Raw genomic sequence first — 27,630 nt, 5'->3', positions numbered from 1 at the left:
TGTATTCCTTCCCGTGTTGGTGTTCTCTATCGACTGACTTGGACCCACCAATATCAACAATATCTGGAGATAATTACCTTATTTGTCCACCTTACATCTCAATCCATCTCCGCATGAGGCATTTGTACTTAAGCCACCGAGCATGTAATGCGTGCTCCTCACACGCAACCAAACACATGCCAAATGCAGATGATCCCAAAATGAACTCAGCAGAGACAAACCCCCTAAAGAAAACCCACATCATAAGACTTACTTGACCAATTTTAGTCACGAAAATGATATATCTTTGCTTTATTATCGATAGGAAAAAGTTTGACTAGGTGTCGTCAATAGGGATTTATCAATAGAGAGATCATTTTCTACCTAACCCAAAACAGCAAGCGAGTAAGTCCAGAGACATCCTATCGATTTGCTTAGGACGTTAAAGGATACACGTCGGTAAACTATTCTTATTAATGCCTCAACCATATACGGTAAGAGGGGGCATTGGTTAACGTATGTTCAAACCACTCGTTGTCTAGGCATAAAAGTCAAGCTCTAAACAAAGAAAACTAGACAAAAACCTTATATTCTCTCATTTACGTACTATTATATTTCTTCCTCTTTGTTTTTAGCTGACTTAAGTATCAGATGGGTTGAGTTGAGATGCCCCCCATGATTATGTCATACCTCATGTACCATTTGGAGATACGAGTAGGAGGCAATTCAATAGTTATGAGAATCCAATCCTCATACATGGCTTCACCGTACCAAGGCCATGCTGCTCCCAGCGATGGTACTCCAAAGTCCTGCATTGTGATAAATCATGGGGCACATAACGCCAGTTCTACTTGGGTCGGACCTGGGTTCACCTACTCCTTCTTTCCCTTCACAGGCTGGCCCAAATCGAGCTCTCGGATTAAGCCCATTTACCGAACCGAGAAATCCTTCACGGAGCTTTAATTGGACCCAAATAATTAAGCGTCCAGGAACCACTTTGTGATAGATTAAGATGTCTCTTGCACCGGTCGATTTGAACCGAGTCAGATCAAAACCAAATCGAATGGACCAAATTAGAATCGAGCTTCGAACGAGTTGACTCTTCATCGGGTGAGTTTGGGTTCATCATGAGGTCATAGTTACGCTTCGACCGTAGGATTTGACCGACAGGGAGGGTAAAATCGTAAATATGAGTTTTCCGGTTTTTGCCACCGAAGTCTTCCATCTTCATTAAACCATGCCAACCGAAATGATCCGTATTCCGGTTTTGCCCCTCTTTACGAGCGAGTTGGGTTGCCGTCCTGTCTCCCCCCTCGCGTCGCAGGATCGCCATCGAAGAAGGCCCTCGGAGGACGATCGCGATCTCTTTCACGGATAGGTTTTCTGCCATCGTTGAGAATCCCTTGCGATTCGTCTCGATTTGGATGCGAATTTGAAGAGCCGGTGACGGGAGCAGGAGTAAACCCTAAGATGCAGCCTTGTTCGGGCGAGATCAATATCTCGGAGAGCGCCAAGAGGCTCGATGTCGACAATCGGATCTCTCTCCGTTATTACTACCGGATCGCCCATAATCTTCTCAGACAGGTTTTGATCCTTCTTTGGATGTTTTCACTATATGAACCTTGAAAAGGATAAAATGTTTCTTGCGTCCAACCAGCACTGTCGTTTTATTCGTCAGGGCGCTACTTCTAGCGGTTTAGATGAAGGCAATTCATGTGTTGTTGATCGATTACGCGTGATTAGGCAAATCTGGGCAGTTAATTTTAGCGAATTGTTCATGGTTGGAAGAGAAGTTGGATTCTTTTATTATGTTATTAAGGCTTTTATCGTTCCCTCGGTAGATGTGATCTAACATCAGAAATCGATGGACTACTGATTTCGTTGGAAGCATCAGAAATTCTTCATATGCCATAACGACTTTTATTTGGCGAAAAATATACAACACCACTCAGTTGATCTGAAATACTTTTGACATCAAACTAGATTATTCTTTCAGGGCTAACAAGACTTTCTTTTTGTTGTTTGCTCTGGGAGCCCGTGTAACCAGCACATATGTTTAACATGGTCTTAATACCTTTTCTAATATATGTGAAAAAATCTTCTTTTCCTCTCTTGTTCGTGGATCTTGATTATATACAAGTACTTAGATTAAAAACTTGGCATGGTAAATGATACATGTGGTTTCGGAAGAATGGTACTTTTAGCAACAGCATCTTCACAAGTGGCAATATTGTTCATAATGTGTGCCAGGTTAGTAGTTTTTGGTAATGTTCTTCACAGGGCTTAAAAAACAGGAGATTCAGGTCTTAGGGTTCACTTGGTAACATCGGTGGCAACCTGCAAAATAATAGAGTAGCACATTCTGTTAGACGATGGAGTAGCTTGGTTCTTATGTTTGTTAACCAATATTATAAGCAGAAGTATGTGCATACAGTTTTGTCTTTCGCTTGGTCATCTTTTTCCTTAATTTACTTTTACTGTATAGATCCTCTATGTTCTAGTTTATGGTCATGCAATTCTGGGTTTCTGAACAAGGACATTCTTGTTTGAGAAATGTTATGGAATTGGCCAGTGTCTCTTTGAAAGACGAATCACTTAAACAAGATATGTTTTAGTTTCGTTGCAACTAAATTAGTTTGTCTGTTCACAACAAATATTGTTGTCATCACTACCAGAGCTGTGATTTTGTGGACCACGGGGGACAAAAAAAAAAACCAAAGTCAGTTACACTATGTACTAAATTCAGAATCAAGTAGGTGACTAGAGTTTACACATAAAAGCAAACCACTATCTTGGTTGATGTCAATTCGTTTGTTGCATCTCTGGAATCTGACACTCTTTTTCTTGTGTTGTAACCATTGTGTTGCTAAGCATGTTATCTGCCACTTTTTCCTTTTGTACTTTATGATTAGCAGTTTTTTCCCAGACCATGATGACATGCGACACCTCTCTCTTGTTATGAGGTAGAGACTGCATGGTTGACTGTTCTTTTGAGTTTGGATGAACACTTATTGGTCATCCTATGATGTTTTGCTCTCATTGATGGTTGATGCATTTTTTTCGCATCTTAGAATGTATTTTCTTAACTCAGATGTCAAAGAACTGGCATGGGAAAAAATAATTCCTTCACTTTCCTATTATTTGCATGGGAAAGAAGTTTTACTTTTGTTTTTGTACATTATCCCAATCCATTCACCGATAGGCTTGTCATTTGAACTTTTGTAAATAGGCCATTTATTTTATGACTCTAGAAATTTTTTTATGATCTTTTCATTGAAATTTAGAGCTTAAATGCACAATAAGCTCATTCTGCAATCCGAATCAGTTTGCACATTGGAAGTTAGGTGGTCAATTATGGTAGATGTCCTAGACATTTTATTGATGTGGGCCTTTTAACTTTGGGCATTGCTTTGATTCTATTATGTTGCTGTATCTTTTTAATCACATGGTGATTTTCCTCCCTCGTATTCTTTTGGTTGGTAATCTTCAAGAAGTTGTTCATTATAGTAAAAGATTCTCCACATGTTGTCCGTACTCATATGGAAAATATAACTGTAACTTATTTTGCTTCAGTGATTGAAACATGTTTTTTTTTTAATTGAAACATGTTAGTTGTTACACTACTGCATTTTACAATTAAGAGGGATTTTAAGGAACTTTTTAGTAGTTGGTGCTCTCTTTTGCCTTTGGTTAATATTGCCAAGAGATCTTAGACTTAGTTCTGCTGAGTTCACAGTTAATCACTGATCTTACGAGTGTCCTTTGTCCAATTTGATTTATTATGTTGTTGAGAGGTCTAGTTATTCTTGTCTCACCTTTTTAATCTCGATCTCCTAATTATTGGATTAGTGCAGGCGGAAATTTATCGGAGCGAGAAGAATATTATCGATCTTTTTGTTATGCTTATGAGATTTTCTAGGTGAGGAAATTGCTCAGTAATATCTTAATTCATGCATTTTAAATGTAAATTACCAGCTCATAACTAGAATTTGGTTCTTTAAGGCACCTATGAGATCATATTTGAGCATACACATCTGCATCACATATTTTTCTCAAGTTCTAATTCCTTTCTTTAGATTTATTAATGAGTGCATGTTATTTGTAAATGCATTGAGCCTTTTTTCCTTAGCCTTTGATGTAACTTGGTTGATCTGGAGCATACACCAAATAAAACCCATTCTGCTTTAAGGTTAGATCTCATAGTTATGATGAGGCATCATCTGGAGTCATTTTCCTTCATCACCTCCACTTATCCTCCTAACACCAATCTGTAAGTCAGATTTTGGTTGTCCAAGATGGAGGCTAATTCGGATCTAACCTAGTCCTTTCCGTTAGCCAGTCTTAAGCCAAACTTCTCTTAATCCTATCTGAACCCTTTAAAAACTGTGTTGGGGCGCTCTCGACAATGCCCCTTTGATGCTTAAATTATTAAACTGGTCGGACAATTTTTGAGTTCATTGTTGTGTTCTACGTATTTGTTGCGCCCCCTTTTATAGTGGGTGTGGTTCTTTAGCACTATTTTTTTTCATAAATATGAAAGCTTTTTTTTTTTTTTTCAGTTTTGGGGCATGGAGATTTTGTGGTCCAAGTAAAAGATACTGTCAATGAATAATTAGGCAGAAGGAAGATGAAATATATACAAGAATAAGAATGCAATTCTAAATGGGAGAAATGGATTAAATAATGATATTCCCTTTTCATAGTCTACTTTTTTGCCAATTGATAGTGCTTGGATCCTCATGGTAGCTTAATAAAGAAGCAGTTTCTGATTCTTAAGTTATAATTTTGCACGGAGGAAAATATAAAAGAACGATTGGTTTAATAAACATTTGAAGTAGGTATTATGGAAGAGAAATATGATCTGGAAGAAAAGTGAGGGTGGAAACTAATTCAGTTTTGGATTTTTGTTGTTAGTTGATCAAAGCTATATAGGATTGGTTAGTAATGGATTTGTTGAAACTAATCAAGAGGCCACATTTACATTGTCCTAATACATCAAAAAGAAAGAATCTAGATAATTTGGATCCACTTGAGCCATTTATTGATTTGGCCCTGCCTGTTATGATATTTTCTATTGGCTATTTTCTCACGAATTGACAGGTAATAGGAGACTTCTAAATCATTTAATTTATATTTTCTGGTGTCTATGCATTTTTATGTTGAAATGAATGTGACAATCAATGATCTTAGTTATCGATGTTCCATCTTCTATAATTTTTTTTGGTTAAATTCCATTATTTGGGGCTGTTTTTGTTAGAATTGTATATTCAACCTTTCAAGTAGTATTATAGCTTTTCATCTTTTTTTCATGTGCCTCAACCTTACCCTGTGTATTATGTGTTTGGAAGACTATCTGAGCATATATAAGAAAACAAGCATATGAACCTTTCAATTATTGTTCATTTTCCTTTAGCTTTAGATGTATGTTTCTTCATATGTAAACTAACTTACATAAGAAACGTATTTCTTTCTAATGCAGTTTGATCACTGAGACCATACCATTCCACAAAGACTATCAGGTTGTGTTACAAAATGAAAAACTGTATTTCAGAAAGGTAACTCACTTTTTGTTTATTTGTGTTGCTAATACAGTTGATATTTGTGTTAGCTGAACTTTTTTCCTTTTCATATTTGGATAATTGAGAGTTGATTGTTGGTCTCTGTGGGGATCCGTACTGTAGTGAAGTCTTCATGGTGCTTGTGCTGATCTGTTTCGGTTAGCGCAGATCCTGTTGCACATCATGGGCTCTGTCCATGCTAAGAAAATAAAACCTTGGAGAAAGTTTTTATTTGACTTTTAATACTGTTTACACAGAGATTATTGAATGCCTTGAATGAGTTAGAAGCATTGAAGCCAGATGTACAACGTCGACTTGAAGAATTAAATAGGAAGAACAGAAGCCAAGTGAATATATGGGGACAAGCTTTAGAAGATGGTTCTCTTGATGATTCATTTGTGTGGCCGCCGGTGAAAAAGAAGATAGAAAATAACAGAACCAGTCAGGTATTGTGGCCTCTCACTATGACACGAAAGGTGGCTTTTCTACAAACTGATAAAGATTACTGTTATAAGTAGGCTGTTTGTGTATCACTGATACATATTTCATATCTTTTTTTGTGTGCATCTATTCTTATGTTGCAGGCTTATAGAGCAGTTGTGAGAGATGGATTCTATAGGAGTCCTATTGTTCAGAGAAATAGTTTTTCAACCAACAGTAGAGAAGATCAATTTCGTAAATTGTAAGGCTCTAAATATAAGCTCTGGAAGTTTCTCAATTTGTGTCGGATGGAATATCCTAACTTTCTTCAGTTTGCAGTATCACTATTATAATCATGCATTTTAGTGGGAAGCTACATTGATCACATAATTGTTGATAAAAAGTAGAAAAAATCATTCTAATTTTCAGGGGTTCAAATTGGTTTCAGATATAGTATAGAAGTGTAGAAGAAAAGCATCATGTTCTAGGATAAATACATAGAGGCAGATTATGATATTTTAATTAATATCCTTTTTAAAATCTATAGTCAAAATAGAGAGAATAACTTATTCAAAAGAAGCAATTCATAATTATTACTAGTTCAATGCTCACATACAGAAGAAAAAAAGAAATTGTAACTATGGTACAAGTCACCTATGGAAAAATAATCTGAATATGGGTTGCCTTTACCTTAGTGGCTAAGCGGAGCCTTGACACAAAGATTGGTACAAAACACATGATGGTTATGTTTGCAACACCACTTGTTTTACCTACTTTTGATTCCATGCCTATTGTTGATATCATGCTTCCTGTGAACTCTTGAACTTTGAACTTGTATCGATTGAACTCTGTTATGTGATAGTGATGTTAATTAGATGATAAATATTTGATGTTGGGATTGTGTTTGCATTCTTGACCTGCACTGGTTCACATAGTACTGGTCAATTTTTATCAGGAAGTAACAGCAAGTGCATGTAGTCGTAGCTTCTAATCATAACTGTATAAAATTTGACAGCATATTTTGCTGAATTTAGCAACAAAAAGCTGCATATTCACTATCCAATTGTTTTTCTCTTGTGCTGATTGGCTCATCATTTAACAATTTTCTGATATTTTTTCTTTGCATTCTCTGTTATCCTCTTAGTTTCCTGCCCCCCAAGGAGGAAACACTATCAAGACACTCAATCTTGGGTCCAAATGGTCTTCATGGGCATTGGAAGCCACCTGTTACTGATCGAAGGGTATATTTACTGTCCACTAAATACTTGTTTCATATTATTCTAATGATAATCACACCCCTTTTTTTTGTTACTGTAGATCCAATACCCAAGCAATTTGGACCTGACTCCAATTGAGTTCCCAAGGTTAAACTCTTTGATCTCTTTGTTCCACTTGGTTTTCTGTCATCTCAATGCGGTCATTGTTCTTTTTTGATGTGTCATCCCCTTTGTTTATTTTTTCCTTTTTTTTATAATGTGGAAGTTGAGGATGATTATTGTAATTTTGCTGTGGTTGATGAGTAAATAAGTGATCCAAGCTACAAATATTATTAGTATTTGACATATCCTGAAGCCACATATATAATAATATAAACTCATTAAGACATGCAATATGTTATCATAAAGAAGTGTCAACGGTACAGGCCTACAGTGGCTCTAATATGTTCTGAAGAATCCTATGTGTTGGGAGTGAGAGGAGGTACAAAGACAGGAAAAGAAAAAAAGAAGAGATAACATAGGGGAGGGATTTCAAACCTGTTTATCCCACCTTTCTTTTGAAACATGTCAGTGCATTAATACTTAAACAAGGTTGTTCTTTCTCTTTTCCTTAATGCAACAGCCTGCTTCAACCAACAGAGGATAAACCTGTGGCCGCGAAGGAAAATGGCACTTCGGAAATTGAAAAATCTATGCTGGAAGTTCTTTCGTTGCAAGATGATTCCACTCAACCACAGGAAGAACCACATCCAATGGTTAGCTTGGATGTTTCAGATGTGAATCCTAAGATGGATATCGTCAAAGAACTCTGTCCTCCACCAGTCCTTGCAGAAGTACAGGATGTTCATGTTACAGCACAAGATTCTTGTTCCTTAACTTCACAAACAGTTTCTTTGCAGGATGAGCTAATTCATGCAGAATCTCCTCAGGAAGTTCACATAGTGGGTCCTCCAGACTAATGAACAATAGTCCACTCTTTTTCTGTTTTTGAATTTTTTTTTTGGCAGAGGCTTTGAGAATCATCTGTGTTTTATTTATAGGGTTTTCCTTCTTTGTTTTCTTTCCATGTTTTCTTTTAATTACTGGTTTGTTTTTTGCTTGCAGTCAACGTCTCTGATGGATAGTTTTATGAGGCTTGCAAAATCAAATACTGTCAGAAATTTAGAAACATGTGGTGTCCTTGCCGGTTCACTTGTAAGAAAACATCTGTATTCAATATAGAGCACCATAAGCTCGGGTGATATGTTCACAAAAAATATCTTTTGCTTTTACAGAAAAACAGAAAGTTCTATGTGACAGCTCTCATCATCCCTAAGCAGGAGTCGACATCTGATTCAGTAAGATAGTGGTATCTCATTTTGCATTATTTTTCATTCTATGAAATTATGGTCTACTGTGATTGATTATCATATGATTCAGTGTCAGACAACAAATGAAGAAGAAATATTTGACTATCAGGATAAACAGTCACTGTTTCCCCTGGGATGGATTCATGTGAGTATAGACATATTCCTGCATGCTTCTTATCAAGAGAATTTCTTTGACTGCATCAGTAATTTAGCGATAACTAATTTTATATGAGTACTACTTGAAAAAATAAATGATGTTATCCTTCATAAGAAAAACTTATTTTCCATGTAATGATTGAAAATTTCAGCATTTTGAATTTACTACTTAGGACTGGAAATGAGTCTCGTAATTTTTTATGTTAGATGAAACTGCTATATTAGTACGTTATGTCTTGGACTCACTTATATAGCATACAAGTTAGATCTTTTCCTCAAAGGAAATGATGGTTAAATTTATCATTTTTTTGGAGGTTCCTGTAACCCAAGAAAACAGATGTTTTTCAACTATTTTAAAATGTTTAATTACTCTCCAGTGTATTTATAGTTAGATCAGTATGTGCAAAATTTTCATGGCCTACTTTGGCAGGCCTGTGCTATCTCCTGGAACTTCTTTTATCCCATCCATTCACCATACCTCTGATGTTGTCACATCCTTATTGAGAAAGCATGTTGAAGGAAAACTGAACTTCAATTATGAAGTTTGACTTTGTGCATTTGTCGATCTATCTGCCATTCTTTGAACAGTCAGAGCTCTTAAAAATAGTGTTTTTACAGAATTGGATTTTATTTTGTTGATAATGTATATTATTTACTTCTGGGAAGAGTCAAGTGCTGGCACGTTTTTGGTTGAGTTGATGGACATGCACAGGCATATGTTTGCTGTGAACCAATGAGGTTGCCTAACCAAGTATCTTCTGTTAAATTTGCAGACTCATCCTACTCAGTCATGTTTCATGTCCTCAATTGATGTACACACACACTATTCGTATCAGGTAGATTATATACACTATTCTAGTTTTCCTGGTTTCTTGTCAAAGTTAAGTTTTTAACGAAGCTGAAATTTGACTAGATTATGTTGCCTGAGTCTATTGCAATTGTCATGGCACCAAGAGATGGTTCGAGGTATGATTTTTATTTTCTTACATACATTTGTTACACAGTCTTGCCATGCAAATAGCTTGTTTCAGTTGTGGCCTTGAGGTTATTGGTTTTTGAATCTTTTTTGTTATATGACTAGCTGATTTGGGTTGTCAATGGGCTGTCATGTTTTCAGCTTGAACCCAGCTTGGGGATGTGATTTTTATGCAGTTGCCTTGCCCGGTCAGGAATTGTCTGAACCTATATGGTCCAGAACTTTTTGCATTAGTTTCATTTTTTTAATTTGACCAGGCTTTGCTAGGATAAGCTCATAGTCAATCTTGGTATAGAGGCATTATTGGCTATCAACTAAAACTCATGAACGAGACTTTTTAGCCGATATTGCTGGTCCTAAATTGCGGAAGAGCCTTGTCACCATAGTGAAGTTGCTCTTTCATGTTTTGAGTTTTTGCGGTTTTAAGAAGAGACCCTTTGCATATGAGGTTAAGATGCTGACATCTTCTAACTCTCAAATCCCACATTGATGGGAGTCCATGTATTTCAAAGAGCCAGTTATTATTTCTCTACTCTTCATTTAGTTGTTGGGGCCTAAAAATTTGTTAAACATTTTTTCAGGCAGGCACTAGCAAGGCATTACATTACATTTGTTGGCATTTATGCATCATGAAGCAGAGTTTAACTTGTTTATACATGCAGAACCCACGGGATATTTCGGCTGACCACACCAGGAGGCATGTCTGTCATAAGGCAGTGCCAACAGCGAGGCTTCCATCCTCACCAACAGCCATCAGATGGCGGGCCTATCTATGACCACTGCTCCGATGTCTACATGAACCCCGACCTGAAGTTCGATGTGGTAGACCTCCGGTAGCCACCCATATCTTCCGAATCGTTTAATCTGAATTGCTTCCGAACTCGTGCCCAGGATGCAATCAATTCTTTGTACCTATTATTATTATCCTCCTCCTCGTTGACGACGACGTTGACGTTGCCATAACAATTGTGAGAAAGATGGATATCTAGCACGTTCCTGTACATAAAAGCTGGCAAAGTTGTTCTGAGAACAGGTCCGAAACCTCCCTGCCAATGTGATGAACCAAGACACCTTTCATCAAATTGTATTAATTTTTGCACCGACTCTTCTTTATGTTTACCTTTTAAATTGAGCATATGAGATCCTCCTCGTGTGATGCTCCAGCCATCGGCTTACGATGCCGAATCAATTCATTTTGTCGTGGATGCTGCTCAACGCTGCTGGGATAAAGATTGATGCTCGTAATGCCTACTGGTAGGCATTACGAGACTAGAAATATAGCAAGCTGCTGCCAGTGTGCTGAGTGGTTAGGTGAGCAGCTGAGTCATCCGTCGTGATGTTTCTTCTGCTCTCTCCGGTTGCTAACTTTTCACTGCCCATTTCAGCAGCGCATTCAAGCTAATGCATCCGTGTCAGATTCTTCCGCGGGCAAATTGGATTAAGCAAAAGACTGTGTGTCTTGGATGGAATGCTTCTTCATATGGCCGTAGCTGTCCATGAGGTACGCACCAATAACTTTTAACACCTGCTTTTATTCTCGTAATCAACTTGGAAGAAATCCCTTGCAAGCTCACTTCTTTTATACCCATTGCATTAGGATATGCAAATAAGATACCGATTTGCCTTTTATATACTTCCTTATAGGCACACATAAGCATTCATAATTCTCAACGCCGAGACAATAAGACGTGTACGCATCGACCTTCTTTTCCATGCACGCACCCCACCCAATGCACATCACCGTCGGTAGTTGGTGACGGACGTCTGCTCCCTCATTTAATCCCCAAGTAAAGCATCATCACCCTCTGTAGTTGGTGACGGGGCTTATTTAATTCACGCAGCACCCCACCGCAGCGCGCACGCACGGAGCCAGACGTCACCATATGTAGTTGGTGACCGTCGTCTACCTTCCCCTGCTTATCTAATCCCCCGCTATCTGCTGCTGTTGCTGCTCCCCCTCCTCTATCGGAGCGGAGTGGAGCAGGGTAATGGAGGTTCGATTGGAGAGCTTGAGATGGACGGGGTCGAGCCCAAGAATCTCATTCTCCCACGACGTCGACCTCCCGCAGACCGACGCCTCCGAGTCCACCGACGCCGATCGCCGCCTCGACGTCTCCCTTCCTCTGGAGGTTTCCGCACCCTCCGACTTCGACTTCAGCCTCGCCATCGACGCCCTCTCCCATGACCATTCCCTCGCCGACGATCTTTTCTCCGACGGCAAACTCCTCCCCCTGCCCATCAAGAATCCTCCCTCCTCGTCGCGGCCGTCGGCGCCAGTAGCAGCCCCTCCTGCAACAGCCACATACCGGAGGAGCCGCGACAGCCTCCGGGAGATGATGACCGGTCCCGAGGCGAACGGCATCGGAAGAGCTTCTCCGCCGACGCCCTTTTGGCGGTTCCGCAGGAGCAGCAGCGTCGGCTACGGAAGCAGCAGGAGCAGTCTTTGCCCCTTCCCCTTGCTGCGGAGCAAGTCCTCGGGTTCGTCGTCCACGCAAAGGCCAAACGCTAAGCCGGGCATCACCGACAACAGCTACTCATCCGCCGGTATCGGCAAAGGCAGCAGCCGCCCATTCAGCGAGCTGTTCAGGAAAGGCGCAAACGAACCCAAGACAAAAGTCTACTACTACTCGGGGAATTCGCGGCGATCATACGGTAGCAATGCAGTGAGAATTAGTCCGATTCTGAACGTGCCGACGCCGGGCAGCGGCAGCATATTCGACTATCTTCTCTGCAAACGAGGGGACAAGAGCATGAGCAAGAGCTCAGCTGTGACTAGTTATCCATAGTTGTTTGTTTGTAATGATGGGAGCCTTACTTTGCTATCACGGGCCGCCTCCTCTCACTTCTTTTTCTTCTTTGGCCTTCGTCTACTCCACCATGCGGAGTGCCAGGAATCGTGGGCTGGGAATCATCAAGGATGCTGCGGGAATGGGGGACAGCAAGAACAGGTCCATGTTTGCATGCTTGTTAGGTTCCTTGGCGTGTTTGTGCATTTAATCTTTCACTTTGTTACCGCTTCTTTTCTCTTCTCCCCTCTCTACAGTTATTTGATTCTTTTGGTGGATTGGCTTTCTTTTACGTACGGCATCCTTCTTTGTCTTGTAATTGCAGCATGAAGAATATTCGATTTGTGTGCGTGTATATATATATATATATATATATATATATATATATATAGAGAGAGAGAGAGAGAGAGAGAGAGAGAGAGAGAGAGAGAGGGGTAAGTGTTTAAACATATTCCAACCTGACAAGGACACCTCAGCAGGCCTTCGCAGGGTATCCTAGTAAAAAGGAAGCAATAGACAGAGGCCCCACAAGTGAGCCTTGTGCCAGCTCTATGTTTGGTCTTACATCAATCTCACGTGTTGTCATCTTCACCTATTCTATTTATTTATCAAGGAAACAGAGGCAAAATAAAAATAAATAATAATAATAATAATAATAATCCGTATCAATTGTACTAGTCTCACTTATCAAAGCTCTCTTTTTCTCTCTCTAACTTACCCATTAAAAAAATAGTGAATAAATCCGATATATAAAGCTAACTCGAGTCTGCCATCTAAACCTATCGCCACCCTTAGTGTCGAGGTTGAAATAATTGTGATGTTTATATCAATAAATAAGTTTTAAGATTCAAAAAATAATAATAATAAAACATATTATGTGTTAAAACAGATTTGCTCACTCGAAAATCCCATTCACAAGTATGTGTGCCTCCTCATTACCACCACTTGTGATAACGAGGCAAGGACGACGAGTTCGTCCGATCTGCCGAGTTAACTCGGTATTCGTGGTGATGATGCTAACGTAGACATGATGCTCGATCGATGTGTCACGTCGACGAAGTATCCGATGTAGACGTAATGAAGGGTAACTCGATCATCCACGTGTCAAACCTAACCTTTTATATAGATAAAACTAGTGGTGTTAGTGCACCTTATCACCATCCACGTAGACAAAAAAAAAAGAGTGCTCAAAAGTACTTGTTTATTGGTAAATAGTGAACACATACGTCATAATAAACCTTAGCCCACAAAGATAAGCTAACTCTATCATTCAGAAGAATGCTTACACTTTCTTCGTCATTTGAAATAACATGTCCATCATAAAAATGTATGGGAGCAGAATTCATGGTTCCAGGAGTAGAATTCCCGGGCCGGCATTGCCTGAAACCTGCACAAAATTCCATACTTTTACTGCATCCAGAATACAAAAAGTTCCAACTCAGAATCAACTCCAAGAAAATGAGAACACAGGCAAGACAACAGAAGTTGACCTCGATGGAGCTTCACGAAGAATGGTCTTACGAGTTGGCAGGCTCGCCGAATAGTTGAGTTGATGCAGGCAAACCATCTGATAGATTAACCTCGCAGAGAATTTTCTCTTCTGAGCAAGCTCGTCTTACCGCCGAGAAAACAAATAGGAACATCGAACCAAGTTGCATCTGTCGACATCCAAGTTTAAATTGTAAGCATCATATGTAATCTCTCTCTTCTCAAATTTCACTTATCTTACACAAATGACGGATTTTTCAATCTACAAAGAATAATCTTATAATTCATAGTGCAACAAGCAAGAAAAGTTTCAGTTTACAGTAGCATATAACAACCACCAGTAGAAACTGGGTCAGTTGCCCACAGGAATAAGAAAGCAACACTATTCACCAAGGGAACTTAAACCTAATAATATCAATTTTGCAAGTTATACCAGTGATATCTGTAATTTATCTATAGCATACAAAAACAATTACATGAAACCAAAAAAATCAGTTGAAAGCTGCAGTCTAGCTCATATCGCTCCCACTTCTAGACCATGAAATTTGAGCAGCACCGAGACAACAAAGAAAAGAACACACAAATACACTGCTGAACCTGACTAACCCCCCATAAATCCATTCCTTTGGGTTTTTCATGTTAGATCGATCAAAGCATGGAAAAAAAAAATTCTTTGCACAAAACTTGTGATCAAAATCAAATTGTCCGGATTTAAAATGATGTCATAATCAGCATAGATGCAGATAATATCAGCTTACTTGAATCCACATTAAAAGAAAAAACTGGTTCCTATAGTTGGACTCATAAAAGCTTTCTCTGAACTAATAAAAACTGAATCATAGATTAGTGCAGTGTGACTCTTGCTTGGGTCATAAAAATTAGCTCTACCAGATGAGCATGTCTATAACGGTACTCGAGGCCATCCAAGATCAAGAGAACAAGCGATATGTTAGCTAAATGTCTACCCTATTTTGTACTAGTTCCTTATGTTGATAAGAGGTGCAGTGTGTTTCAACTTTGGTTTTGCCCTTTTAATGTCGCACTTGTGCAACCACAATCCCTTTTCTGCATTAAACTCAAACCTTTCTTTTCTGAGCCTTCATCTAAAGACAAGAAACAATATCAAATTTGCTGAGGTTTCACAAGAGCTTGCTTTTCTTCAGTCTTCATTTACAGTCAGAAAGCTCTCTCTCAAGCTTGGTAGGATAGAGAAGATTGCACCAACATAGCATGATATCATCCTAACAACTATATAGTACATTTACTCCTCACCATCATCCTTCCACCAAGTCTCTTTATTTACCGACAAGAATCAACTCAGAAAGACTTGAGCAAGATCCCCGAGGAGATCAATCAAAAGTATACAAATATCTTATTTTACTTGGGTCCACAAGAAAATTTCAAGCAAATGGGGTGAAGATTGGCACTAAAATCTACAGAAAGGGAATGATAAAATCAAGAAAAAGAAGACAATGGAAAACCATACTATTGCCTAGCAACAGAGGAACCGTAACACTTTCGAGGACCAAGCTACCTTAGTCACGGATCAATAGGATAATCTAGGAAATCGAACCGTCCATGTTGCAAGTAAACACAGAAACTATAAGCATTCGAAACCGTAAATACTTCTCCACCAAACATAACCCTTTGTCATCACACTCTCTAACTTCTGCAGCCACAACGACAACAACAACAACAGCAAAGGAAGCAATTTGTTCGGTTCATTTTTTAGAAAGCGATTCAAGAAAAGGTATATAGCAACGCTTTGGACAAACGCAACAAATAGTACTACCTAATCCATCGATTTTGAAGCGTATATATCTCCCGAGTTCCTTCCAATAAGCATAATCCAGGAGAAAGCGACTGCAGAAAGAGTTAGCCGAAGAAAGAGCGTAGCGAAAGCGTAAACTATTGAAGAGGTAGAAAAGGGCTCAATCACTAGCCAATGGCAGGAAATTAAACCAAAATTACAAAAGATATCTGTTTTGGTGCGTAAAATACCTTACATCGAGCTGTCGCTGGAGGAGTCTAGGCCCCTTCTTTGGCCTCCAAAGGGGCTTCGTCCCCTTGATCGCCAGAAAGTCCTGTACGATCTCCTCACACGACAGTCAGATCCGGAACATGTAACGCTTTCTCTTCTCGGATCCGTCCGATCTCCCCCTCACCATCTCCGGCCGGGCTGTGTTTTGATCAGCCGCGGGAACCATCGTTCCAACGGCGTCGAGATCGCGGAACAAGGGGACTTTGGAGCAGCGAATGGTGCGATGAGCGCCCCAGCTGCGAGCGGGGAAGGTGGAATTGTGCAGACAGCTTCAACCGGCGTCGAGATCGCCTGCCGTCGCTCCCACGAGGCCGTTCTCGTCTTCCCCGGCGGCGATTACCATCGATCTTGCAGTCGTCGCGGGCTTTCCTTCCTCTACACGAGTCTCGCGGGCTTCGCACGGGAGACGGAAGGGATTGAATCGGTGCTTTGAAAGCGTGTGAGGGAGACGATGATTTCAGCTATCTTACTCGATCGCGTCCACAAGATCGGTGGGCCCAGTGTGGGAGTATACATCCGACGGCGAATGCGTGACGTTACAGCGCATCGCGCAAATACCCGACCGGTGAACGAACCAAATTAAGTTTGAACTTGGCTTAAGACGAGCTTAACGCAGCATATAAAGCCATACATGGCGGAGGCAACGGCTTCGCACGTGCTTGGCGCATGTGCAAGACTCCGACGTCGGTCCCGTGCCGCTCACCGCACCATTCTCTTGCGATACTCACTCTTGGAAACCCGATTCGATACCCAGTCGCCAAATCTCGTGTTCCGCGGACCCCACACCAAAAGAAGCCTTCGTGTGGTGGGCCTGTCGGTCGCGCGGATAAGAAAGTAATAAAAAAAGCATTTTCTTAAATTAATTTATATTATTTTATTGATGCCTTCCCCTCCGCCTTAAGAGGAGCTGTGTCTCTCTCGCACCCCCGTCTCCCCCTCTCATGCCATCACGCCAACCCCCAACTCAACAACGTTAGACGACCGTCCCCTTCCCCTTACCCTCACCACCGGTTTTGGTATCCGCGGCTACCGCTTCCTCTTGGCGCCGGCCCCCACCAGCGTTGGGTAGGGCACGGCCCCATGGTCATCTCGGCGGAAACGCCAACCCGGCCGGCGGATCCCGCTGCAGAGTCGACGGCGGTGGCGGCGGCCGGTGCTACGGCTCCTCGTGGGGAGGCGAAGGGGTCCCTCCTCCATAACTTCTCCTTCCCGATCTTGAAGACGTGGGGGAGCCACCGGGTGCTGCGCTGCATGAGCGTGAACGGGAAGCGGGAGGTCGTCGCTGGCGGTGGACGAAGGTCGGCCGTCCCCCCGGAGCCTGCTGGGCCGCGGATCCATGAGGAGGTGGAGAGTGAGGACGGCGACGATCCCGGGATCGAGGAGGTCAGGGAGAAGCTGCTGGTTCACCTCCGGGAGGCGGCGGACCGGATGAAACTGGTCGTACCGTCGCCGCCCAAGGATGCGGGCCGCAAGGCGCAGCCGGCACCGGCGCAGGAGGAGAGGCTGGATCCGGAGGTGGGTATATCGGCTGCGCCTCCGGCGCGGCCGTGGAACCTTAGGACGAGGCGCGGGGCAGCGCGGGCTTCGACGGGGGTCGAGCGGCACCTGAGCGGGTCGCCGCCGGGTCAGGTGGTTAAGAGGACGGTGCGGCGGAGGTCGGAGGACCCCTGGTGGAGGGAGCGGCCCAAGTTCTCGATCTCGCTCACGAGAGAGGAGATCGAGGAGGACATCTACGCCGTGACGGGCCGCAGGGCTCGTCAACGGCCGAGAAAGCGGGCGAGAGTTGTCCAAAAGCAGCTCGACGTGAGTTTCTTCCGCCGACACTTACCTTCCTCTCTTCTTTGCGCGTCAGTTTCTGATGATTTTGGGTGACCTTCTGATCCAAAAACCCATTTTTTGCGTCAATTTCCCCGGTTTTTGGGTTCCTTTCTCGTTGCAAACTCGATCCTTTGGAAGAATATTGAATCTCTATGTTGGTTATCCTCTTGTCTCAGGCGTTGCTCCCCGGTTCGTGGCTCACGGAGATCACTGCCGACACGTACAGGGTTCCGGATTCGAGGTAAGCGTACCGTGGGTGACATGATACACTTTCTTTTTCGTCCACCAAACCTCTCCGGCTCTGTATTGCTCCTCAACTCAAAGCTTCCGATTCGATCATGACAACAGAGTCTTAGCTCTACGAGTAGATTGGTATTTTCTTGCGTCATAGTGTATCTCATTCTGCGAGATTGCTTGCTGTGCGATTGGTCTGTTTAAAGATTTATAGTGGGTGATGCTCTGTTTCTGATCTCATGTTACCGGTCAAGAAAACTGTAGGAATGCTTTCGTCATGAACAGTTGATGCGTTCGACTTACTTCTCTTTTCGAAACGAGCTATGTTTTGTGTAATCATCTTCCTTAGTGGAAGATGGACGCATTCGTAGGCGGCAGCAGCAAGGTGTGATGCGGGGTCAACCATGGCCGTCGGATCTGGGGCCGCGGTGGCGTTGAGCCGATGACACGGACGCGGTAGGTGGGCGGAGGGAGGGTTGTCGTCAGCGAGTCTCCTCGCTCGAACCGCGGCTCACGCTTTTACCGGGTGTGGTCGCCGTCGTGCCCATGATCTCTAGCTCGTCCCAGCATCAGGATGTTGAGATGCACAGTGCGTGAAGGGGCACAAACACCATCACAGATGCCGAACGATTGGACTCGATCGAAGTCTCTTCATCCTCTTCTAACGAGCGAGCCATCACGGCGTTGCGTTACCGACCTCCAGTCGCATCCAAATGGGCGCAAAGCAAGTCAAAAGTACAGAAACCTTTTCTTACATTACGTGGCTCCGTTCTTCGCCTACTGGTGGAGTACCGGTGGCGCATTGGGTTCGTTTCTTTGATGGGACCTCACACGATTGTGGGCAGGCATTCAACACTTGATTAGCCATCTGGCGCCACTATTTGGATACGGATCCAATCATTTGAATCCGGACAAGTCGAGCCGCATACCAACTTTTCGTCATCTAGCTTTATATATATATATATATATATGTATATATATATTGGTTGGACTGGAAACGAATGGTCCGTCGATCAAATTAGATTCGTGCACCGTCCCGACCGTTGGTCCTACTACAAGTACAGGCATCTCAGTGGCCATGTGTTGTTCTCTCTCTCTCTCTCTCTCTCTCTCTCTCTCTCTCATACAACACAAGTCAGAGAGTGTCTGCACTCTGAGATACCAAATTCGCCCTGTTGTATAAACACATGAGAAACCGAAGATCTCCATCTCTAACCGGAAAAGAACACATGCCACAAAAGCCTCGCTTGTTCATCTTCTCCCAGATTTCAGCCCTTTGTTCTTTGTCCTAACAAAGACAACTGAAAGAACAAAAAAAATAGAGAATTTGTAAGACAAGAAAAGAAGAGGAACTTAGGGAAGGAGCAGAGAAAAAGCATGCTGAGTAAACAATTTGACCTCGACTCTCATTCTCTTCTCAGGATGGAGTGTTACTCTACCTGTGAACAGTAATACTTCTCAGGGTCTGAACACTCGAGACTCCCTCGGACGCAAAACAAACAGCTGCAGCAAACAAGCCTCCCACAAATCTTCATTTTTTGCAATTAGTACAAAATATCACTTGCTTCTTAGCGTCATAATTACAGAGAAAAATAAAAAGAAAGGCAATATATGCACTCTAGTAAAATCAATCAACTAATCAAACTTCGTTTTCTTTTCATTAAACACCCATTAGTTTGTCACCATTTCGGCATCAGCAGAAATCTATCACAGTTTCGTCAACCAAAGTCTGAAGTATGTTGCTCTCTATCTCCATGCCTGCCTCGAATGCTTCCATCATACAATCCGCCCACTTTCCAGCTGAGGTTTTCATTTCATTCTTGACCATATCATCCAAAAATTTCCCTGCCAAATCCATCCACCCTTTTATATCCTGGTGAACTTCTCTCATCAACTTCTCTCGGGTTAAAAGGAAAGTTAGTTTAGTATATGTCATGTAACCAGATTTGCACAAACAGCTATAATTGGAATCAAGGCACTCAATCATGCAATCAAATAGTAGCTCTCTGAGCTGATCTGTTTCATTAATCCCTGTGTAACCGGGATCACTTTTCGGGCCCATACGAAGAGCATTGACAATCGCTTGCAGCATGTCTAAAAGAAATGATTCTAGAGACATGTCTACAGAACCATCCGACCTGTCCAAGGTGAAAGTTTCAAACAACAATACTGCACTCGAAATGGCATGCCTCACTTCACAAAGTTTGGTTTTTGAGAGCCCAACTCCATCGCTACGAACAGCAAAGTCGTTTAAACTCATGTAAGTCAAACGCCTGATCTTAGCTATAATAGACCTCCTGATGTCAACTGAAGAAGCTGAATCTAAAAGATCAGTGTCCAGATGGGATGATCGCGTTGTGTTGCAACTTTCTGTCAACCCAAATTGTAATTTGCTACCTGAAATCAAGTATTACCACCAAAATATGTTCTTAATCCACAATCTCAGAAGTCTATAAGCAATGGTTCATGCTTCTATGTAAAGCACTTCAGCATCAGTATTTCTGGTAGCAAAGTTGATAATGTAATTCCATGGACAGTGTGCATGTAATTCATTATACGAATGTTATCAGGATTCTCGGTTATAACTTCTTACAGAAGCCAATGGCCATTCATCATAGTATCTCTATATTTTAGATAAAAAATTAGAAAATAATGATTATGTCAAGTAACCAAAGAAAATAAAACAATTTAGTTCTGTAACTTGAAATCATTTGGTGACTAAATATTGGAAACCTTGTACGTCCCAGTCACCAATCATGCCATTAATAGAAAGCAATAGTGCAGAACTCTCTTGTATGTGCAGGAGACTTGCAGTGAGTGTCAGATGCCAGATAAGTGTGAGATGTAAGATGTGCGTTTGATGCTATAAGATGTGAGGGTAAGGGTCAGTACATATAGATTGGTATACTGTGTGGTGTGGTTTGTGAGAGGCAGAGAGAGTACGACAAAGAGTTGTAACTTTGCATGATGTACCAAATAATGAATAGTGTATTAGGATATTGTTTGTTAGAGAATATATTAAGTTTCTTGATAAGTGTTATAATATGTTTGAGAATGCCCTTTGTTTATTTAACAGCTACGGGGACCAGCTGCAATAGCTTGTCTTGTATTTAAATACTCTTAATTTAACTAAGGATATGACATTCTATATAGCTCTATGATGACAAAGATCCATGTAGTTGATCCCCAATAATTGAAACATTATGACTTTGTTATTGTTGTTTGCAATGATACATGTCCATTCTGTCGATTTTGTATTATCTGTACAATTTGGTGATTGTTATTGGTTATCATAAACAAAAAGGCAAAAATAAAATAATATTATTTGCATAATTTGGATATTGTTATTTGTTAGCATAAACAAAAAAGGTGTGATCTTATATATGGTCCTTGACCAATAATAAGAAATTAAAATCAGGACAAGCTAGCCCTTGCTAATTGAAAGCAAGTATATATTTAGCTAAAGACAGCACAGAAATGATGATGTCAGTTCTAAAAGCTTATGGAAAAGTAAAAAATGATCATAAAAATAAACACAAAAAAGTTAGAAGAAATATGGTGTTGCAAAGATGAACATTTGTCATACCTGAGTTGCCATTGAGACTTACGAAAGAGCAACTCTCATTTGAAAATGAAGCCTCAAGAATAGATATTGGACTAAGTTGATTATTGTCGACGGCCATAACTGCAGCAACACGGCCAAATTTTCTGTCCTCCTAAAGGAAAAGCAATCAAGCATATGTCAGAATAATCCATTTCACCAATCTTCTTACTTCATACAAGATCTATCAATATTTTCATGCTATCTAAGGTCCTAGTTAGCTCATATTGGTATTCAAAGTAATATCAGAAGAGGAAAATAAAAGTCTAGAAGGTTGACATATAAAGCAAGATGTAAATTTAATTTTCTAAAATCAATATTAAAAAAAAAGTATTTTTTTCCATTTTTTTCCAATACTGTTATTATATTTTGTGTCAGTCTGTCCTTGATAAACTGTAATCTCTTGCTTAATTTAATTATTAGAGTGAGAAAACATCCAAAAGAAATATGTAGATGATTATGACAAAGTCTCTAGAAAAAGTATTAATCCTGTTACAGGTCATGAGTGCTATCGCCAACCATAAGCAGTAGTTTCGTGTGCATTTGGTCAAGACGATATATTTCCTTAGAGAAATTATGAACAAAGAACCCAGTTAGCTGATATTATGTCTGCGAGCATTAATAGAAAAACTAAGATATATATTCTCATGCCAAACTGATATGGATAATTCAGATTAGTGATAACAGATGAAGCTCATAACCCATGCTTGACAATAAACTCAAAAAATGACAACAGCAAGAATAATTTTTGTATTAGTATGACAAAATTTACAGATAGAGTTTCTCATAACAGCTCTGTGTGAGAAGAAACCAACCAAGAACAATCTCTCTTATCATAAGCATATACAAAATTTATAAACTCAGAGAACTCCTAACCCATCCATAATGACTAAATAAACAAATCACAGACTTGGCAATACTCACAAAAGCAAGTTATTAAAATCCAGAGGACTTTCACAACCTATGAGATGATCCTAGAAGTGATGTTAGTCCCTCCCAACTGAAGAAAACCCTATGTATCCACAATGATAGCTAATCATTTTTCCTCTGGATTTACAAAAATTCATGAAGTCCAAGGAAGCAAAAGCAATTAAATCTTATTAGAAGCACTCTTAGATGACTGTAGGAAATGACATACCACCAGTATCTTTTTATGTTCCAGATACGAGAGATGAAAAACGTTATATTAGCGCACCTTTGACTGTGGGATAGAAAAATCAGACAAGTCTATGCCTTTCTTCGAAGATGCACCAGCATGATCATGATCGTTTTGCTCAGGTGTACAGGCAGCTCCCAGCTCTTCGAGAATGTAAGAAGCAGACCATGCATCCCTAGCTACTAATTCACTTCGATCCACGGAAGTCAGTTCCCTGATTTTTTCTTCAAGCAGGTTGCTTAATTCATTCCCGCTTAAAGTAGTACTTCTATCATATGTCAACTTTTTACTATGTGCATCCAAGGCTATGATATCATTCCGACCACCGTTACTAATGTGTTCGTTTTTGGTGTTGTTCTCGTGCATTTTTACATGTGTGGATGACCTAGATACATGCTTCATTGGTGAATTGAATGTGAAAGAAACAATGTCATTGGCCCTGAAACCAAAATCATCACCATTATAATTCTTTGACTCACTTTTGATAAGTTTCTTGTCCAGAGGTGTGTTACTGGTACGTCTTATCCCCTTTTGGTTACTCAAACGACTACCAACATTTAGCTTAGCACAGACTGAATGGAACACATCAACATTCTCGACATTGAAATTATTGATTGTTCGTTTGCGTGACATGTTGTTCTCCATGGTATTATCACACAATGCCCTTCTTCGACCTTCTTTTTCATACCCTGATTTCACACAGCTATAGCTGCCCATATTGTTGTCCGCAAAGACAGACCCTTTCATGCCATGTGACACATTGCCATCTCTTCTCCCTTGCTTCCTAGAACTAACCTTGGAACCAAAAGGTACTTTGTCTCTTGTCATAGCTGACTGATTCTGCCTAAATTGATTCCGTCGAAATATAGTTGCTGATCCATCTGGCTTAATCTTGTTTGTACCTCGGTTGCGCATCTCTGCTAAGTCCTTCGTGTTACTTTGCATAGATGTCTTTCTGTTCCTGTTCTGTTCACCTTGCATGTCAAGTGATGTTGAACTACTTTCCACAAGAACAGTACGAGAGCAAGAAGCACGGCTCATTCCAAATGCAGATGAAACGATCTTTTGTCTCAGAGGTTCTTCCTCACGTTGTTTTGATCTCAATGTCCCACCACCTAAATTGCCATAACTCGTGCCAGACACAGGATCCCGGAATGGTTCATTAGAGTTCTTCAAGGTGGTATCAACGCCAGTACCTTCTGCATCAACCGGCGAAGAATCCTTGTAAGATATAGCAGGCTTGGCCCTATTTTTGGACTGCAATCCAGGCTCAAGAATCTTGGTGGCAGCCTTGATCAACCGAGAACGATGATGACCCCCTGATGGTAATCTTGGGCTCTTCACAGGTGAAGCCAGCTTGTGAAACTTATTCTTCGAGGGGGCCGAAAGCACCTTCTTGCCCAACACACCTGGCTTTGCTCGGGCACCATCAAGCGGCTGTCTTTCCAAGAACCCTCCAATCTTTTGTAGTTTCTGCGGCCTAATCTCCAACTTCGCACTCCCACCATCTTCCAGGCACAAATCTTGATCGACCCGGTGTGGCACCTGACCACTACCCGACTCGCTGTTAAGGCAGCAGGAATCTGTAGCCTTTCTCGGCCTTTCTTGCGCGACGACAGGCATGGACTCGAGACCCATCAGCCTGGCCACCAGCCCAGGAGTTCGCATCAATTTTCCAAGCTCGACCTCGGTTTCAGGATTCTTGTTGCTCGGAAAACATCCCCCGTTATCGTCATCCACCTAACAACGTTTTGACCCAAATGATCAAGATTTTAAGATCAAGATGACAAAGAGTGAGAAGCCAAACTCATCACATTACCAAAAGCAACTTCGCCAATGGCATCTTGTCATCGGCGCCGAACCTTTTCGCAGACCCTTTCGCGGCTCGAACTGAGACGTACCAGAACGAATCAATGATCCAACGAACCATACACTCAACATAGCAGAAGCTGATGATATACCTGGAGGGAGTGGTTTCCTGGAGGAGAGATTCTTCTTGGCGAGCCGGCGGTTCCAGTTCAGGAGCCGGAAGAAGATGGCGACGAACCCACCAGGCCGCCTGTGCTGCTGCGGCTTCTTATCCACGATGGCCAAACTCATGCCTGGTGTCCACCTAAACCTCAGGAGGCTCCCCGGAGAGAAGGGAAGGTAGCGGGGTTTTGCGACTCAACAGTCAAGAGAGAGGAGAGAGAAGCCAACGAGACCTTTTTCTCTCACCGTCTTTTTGGCAGTGTAGCTGTCAAGCACCATCTGATTCGTGTAAACATCGGCACGCATAACAAGGCGAACAATGGAACGGAAATGGGGCGATGCGATGATGAGTAAACAAATGGCATTCATAGAATGCAGAGAGCGGTGTCGGAGGGGCTTCTCTCTCGCTTTCGACGAAAGAAAGCGATGCCCCTCTCCGTCGGGCTCTTGCTATCCTTGTTCTCTCTTCGAATATTTCCTTTTGTTGTGCGTGCAAAGAGGGAGGGAAGGAAGAAAGGCAGAGACAGCGGCAGCGGCAGCGGCAGCGGGTGGCGGGGGCAGCAGGTCTGATGGTGTTTGGTGCCTTCTTCTCGGGTTGAAGAAGGGAGCAGAATATTAGAAGCAGTGGGCGCCGAGGCCCACCGAGTGCTCGACGTAAGTCCCTGTGGCAATAGGTATTGCTGCAGGACTCGCTTTTTTGCGGACCCCCTTTCTCCTCTTTTTGTCATCTTAGGAGCAGCCACGCGTTTTGGGTCGCGCATAACAATTATGGTGGGTGTATATAGAAAAATGGTGGGGTATGATTACGTACACGTTTTTTAAAGTATATTAATGATCCAGATCAGATCCATATGTGGTTTTGCGTCTGACTTGAGCTCAATCAATCGACATGATGAACCCTTCTTAAAACCCTGTCCACCGACTGGGGCGACTTAAGTCACGACTGCTCCATGAGGAAAGGGTGCATCGCGCATCTGGATGCGTGCGTCACGTGTCCACGAATGCTGCGCGGCACGAAGTCCTGCACCCACAGCGCGCCAACCGTGCACATCTGACAGAGTCGCGAATCGTGAGGGGCGTTGGAGGGATTAGAGTCACGACACCGAGGCCATCCGGCTTTGTCGCTCTCGTGTCCGTGTCGCGCGTGTCACGAGATGGATCACCGGACGTGGTGGGGCCCACGATGGAGGGCCCCGAAGCGTGGCTTGCGTCTGCACGTGATGCCAGATAAGACAACCGAGGTGGCCATCGCCCTTTCTTGGGGTCCGCCGCGGCAGTAGTACCATATCAGGTAAATGTAGATGTCCCCCTGTGCGTCCAATGAGATGATTAATTCGTGGGAAGAAGACTCCATGGAGGGTGTTTGAATGCGGCCACGGGGTGGTTCTTTGGGGACGAAGACTTGCTTATGAATTGCACTTTTCGAGGACCCTTGGACTGTTATGGTCCCTATAACATGAAGATAGTTGAACCATCTATTTCTCATTGAAGGGCCACTCCATTGTCGTAGGGATTCATCCCTTACTCATTCAAGTCCTTTCTAACTTTGCACGATTTATCTCCGCAGTGTATGTCACAGACGTCTCTGTCTGTATAAACAGCTCACCAACACTTACCCTCGTTCAAAACTAGAAGGGTGTAAGCTCCTCCTCCCAACGAGGAACCACGTCCACGGGAAGGGAACGACTCTGAGAATGAATAAATAGAGATAAACTTATGGATATTTAAGTTAGTCTTGGAGTTGATATGTTATGTTGGCAAAGCGCCGAGAACAGTAAACCGAAAGATTTGATCAAAAAATATAATATACATAATTATTTTTTAGATATTGACATGAAAATAATGATTTTGTTTCATCATCACATAGATATAATTGATATGCGATCCATACACCACGATATGCTTGGCATCACTGGAATGACATGTGTCTGATATCTCGTTATTATATGAACGATGATCAATATCTTGATGTTAGAATCAAGTCAAATCAATCATTAGATACATCCCGAATTCAATTAGTCATAATATCACGGTGGTAATTAAGCTCGAGAGTAATACACAATTATTTTCTATGATGAAAGAAAGCAACGATCTCAGACGAGTTCCAAAACAAACGCTTTCTAATAATAATATCTTTCGAACCATAAACTAATTCAGACGTCATCAGGGGAACAGAGTAACATTTCTGATGTAGTTTTAGAGGTTTGACACGTTCAGAGTCGGACGATTGGATCGGATGTGGATCGGATCTATAAAACTAATTCAGACTTGAACTTAGCGCCGCGCTGAGGTATCGGAGTCCACAGGAACGGCACACAGTTTTGGGCTCCCCGCTGTAAGAGTCGTGCACCAATCAGATCCCGATGCGGTATAAGCACCGGAACCATCTCGTGCTCACGTGCATTCCAGGGAACAAAAAAGATAAAAACGATTTTTACCTGTCCGATACCCATTCAACACCGACTCTTACGTGGCTCCCAATTGGCGAGTTATGGTGATCCATCTCCCGGCGTCTGTGGATGGTGTAGATTGCAGTAGTCGCCGTCGTGGCTCGCAACAAAAATGAAAAGATTCTACTGATATTCTACAACCATCCTCTTTTATTCTATTGCAGGTTCTCTGAGCTGTCCTCCTCCTCGAGTGGGAGAGTTGTTTGCACACAGATGCCATTGAGTCATATTAACCGGCGTAGGAATAACAAATATTCTCAGCGTGTTTGGAGTTCCGTCACCGCTCTATGAACGCGCACTGGTCGGCGCGGTGCCACCATCCCATCGATCAAGGCTCGGTTTCATTCTAAAGCATGATGTGTTGCGATCACGTGGTCCGATCAAATAGTTCCTTGGAAGGGAAGACCACAAGTCGGTATGTGGTTATGAC

The 27,630-nt window shown here is 41.9% G+C and overlaps 4 protein-coding genes and 1 long non-coding RNA gene across 5 annotated transcripts; 3 read left to right on the top strand and 2 right to left on the bottom strand.

Annotated features, from left to right (window-relative positions):
* Nucleotides 1–1,231: 1,231 nt before the first annotated feature.
* LOC103968715 (AMSH-like ubiquitin thioesterase 1) lies at nucleotides 1,232–10,754 on the top strand. The gene is made up of 14 exons (XM_009382017.3): nucleotides 1,232–1,563; nucleotides 3,834–3,898; nucleotides 5,459–5,534; nucleotides 5,795–5,983; nucleotides 6,122–6,219; nucleotides 7,102–7,198; nucleotides 7,275–7,321; nucleotides 7,797–8,115; nucleotides 8,279–8,368; nucleotides 8,449–8,511; nucleotides 8,594–8,668; nucleotides 9,453–9,515; nucleotides 9,593–9,645; nucleotides 10,318–10,754. The coding sequence occupies exons 1-14, from the start codon at nucleotides 1,450–1,452 to the stop codon at nucleotides 10,490–10,492; spliced, it is 1,524 nt and encodes a 507-aa protein (XP_009380292.2). The 5' UTR covers nucleotides 1,232–1,449; the 3' UTR covers nucleotides 10,493–10,754.
* Nucleotides 10,755–11,037: 283 nt separating this feature from the next.
* Nucleotides 11,038–12,742, top strand: LOC103968714 (uncharacterized). The gene is made up of 2 exons (XM_065087491.1): nucleotides 11,038–11,156; nucleotides 11,300–12,742. The coding sequence occupies exon 2, from the start codon at nucleotides 11,644–11,646 to the stop codon at nucleotides 12,439–12,441; it is 798 nt and encodes a 265-aa protein (XP_064943563.1). The 5' UTR covers nucleotides 11,038–11,156; nucleotides 11,300–11,643; the 3' UTR covers nucleotides 12,442–12,742.
* Nucleotides 12,743–13,671: 929 nt separating this feature from the next.
* On the bottom strand, nucleotides 13,672–16,550 carry LOC135595944 (uncharacterized). The gene is made up of 3 exons (XR_010480724.1): nucleotides 15,722–16,550; nucleotides 13,932–14,099; nucleotides 13,672–13,828 (listed from the first exon to the last, which is right to left on the bottom strand). It is a non-coding gene; the product is annotated as an uncharacterized LOC135595944 (long non-coding RNA).
* A 339-nt stretch (nucleotides 16,551–16,889) lies between these two features.
* On the top strand, nucleotides 16,890–18,324 carry LOC103968712 (uncharacterized). Its single transcript, XM_009382015.3, has 2 exons — nucleotides 16,890–17,773; nucleotides 17,965–18,324. Exons 1-2 carry the CDS (start codon nucleotides 17,051–17,053, stop codon nucleotides 18,031–18,033), a joined length of 792 nt encoding a protein of 263 aa, XP_009380290.2. The 5' UTR covers nucleotides 16,890–17,050; the 3' UTR covers nucleotides 18,034–18,324.
* Nucleotides 18,325–19,031: 707 nt separating this feature from the next.
* On the bottom strand, nucleotides 19,032–25,404 carry LOC135595943 (uncharacterized). Its single transcript, XM_065087490.1, has 5 exons — nucleotides 24,741–25,404; nucleotides 24,599–24,669; nucleotides 22,819–24,519; nucleotides 21,609–21,738; nucleotides 19,032–20,419 (listed from the first exon to the last, which is right to left on the bottom strand). Exons 1-5 carry the CDS (start codon nucleotides 24,877–24,879, stop codon nucleotides 19,716–19,718), a joined length of 2,745 nt encoding a protein of 914 aa, XP_064943562.1. The 5' UTR covers nucleotides 24,880–25,404; the 3' UTR covers nucleotides 19,032–19,715.
* Nucleotides 25,405–27,630: the final 2,226 nt, after the last annotated feature.

Source organism: Musa acuminata, chromosome BXJ1-10, assembly GCF_036884655.1.
Source record: "Musa acuminata AAA Group cultivar baxijiao chromosome BXJ1-10, Cavendish_Baxijiao_AAA, whole genome shotgun sequence".
NCBI classification, from domain to species: Eukaryota; Viridiplantae; Streptophyta; class Magnoliopsida; order Zingiberales; family Musaceae; genus Musa; species Musa acuminata.
Note: the sequence above shows the minus strand (reverse complement) of the source record. Positions and strands in the feature narration are given on the sequence as shown.

Bases quoted from the DNA above. Each gene is read 5' to 3' on its own strand.
- LOC135595943 (XM_065087490.1), bottom strand. From the start codon at position 24,879: ATGAGTTTGGCCATCGTGGATAAGAAGCCGCAGCAGCACAGGCGGCCT. The intron at 21,739-22,818 runs GTGCGCTAATAT...CTTTTCCTTTAG, and splicing joins TTTCTATCCCACAGTCAAAG to GAGGACAGAAAATTTGGCCG. The intron at 20,420-21,608 runs GTATGACAAATG...ACTTGATTTCAG, and splicing joins AAGTCTCAATGGCAACTCAG to GTAGCAAATTACAATTTGGG.
- LOC103968712 (XM_009382015.3), top strand. From the start codon at position 17,051: ATGGTCATCTCGGCGGAAACGCCAACCCGGCCGGCGGATCCCGCTGCA. The intron at 17,774-17,964 runs GTGAGTTTCTTC...CTCTTGTCTCAG, and splicing joins TTGTCCAAAAGCAGCTCGAC to GCGTTGCTCCCCGGTTCGTG.
- LOC103968714 (XM_065087491.1), top strand. From the start codon at position 11,644: ATGGAGGTTCGATTGGAGAGCTTGAGATGGACGGGGTCGAGCCCAAGA.
- LOC103968715 (XM_009382017.3), top strand. From the start codon at position 1,450: ATGCAGCCTTGTTCGGGCGAGATCAATATCTCGGAGAGCGCCAAGAGG. The intron at 7,199-7,274 runs GTATATTTACTG...TTGTTACTGTAG, and splicing joins CACCTGTTACTGATCGAAGG to ATCCAATACCCAAGCAATTT. The intron at 9,516-9,592 runs GTAGATTATATA...AAATTTGACTAG, and splicing joins ACACACACTATTCGTATCAG to ATTATGTTGCCTGAGTCTAT.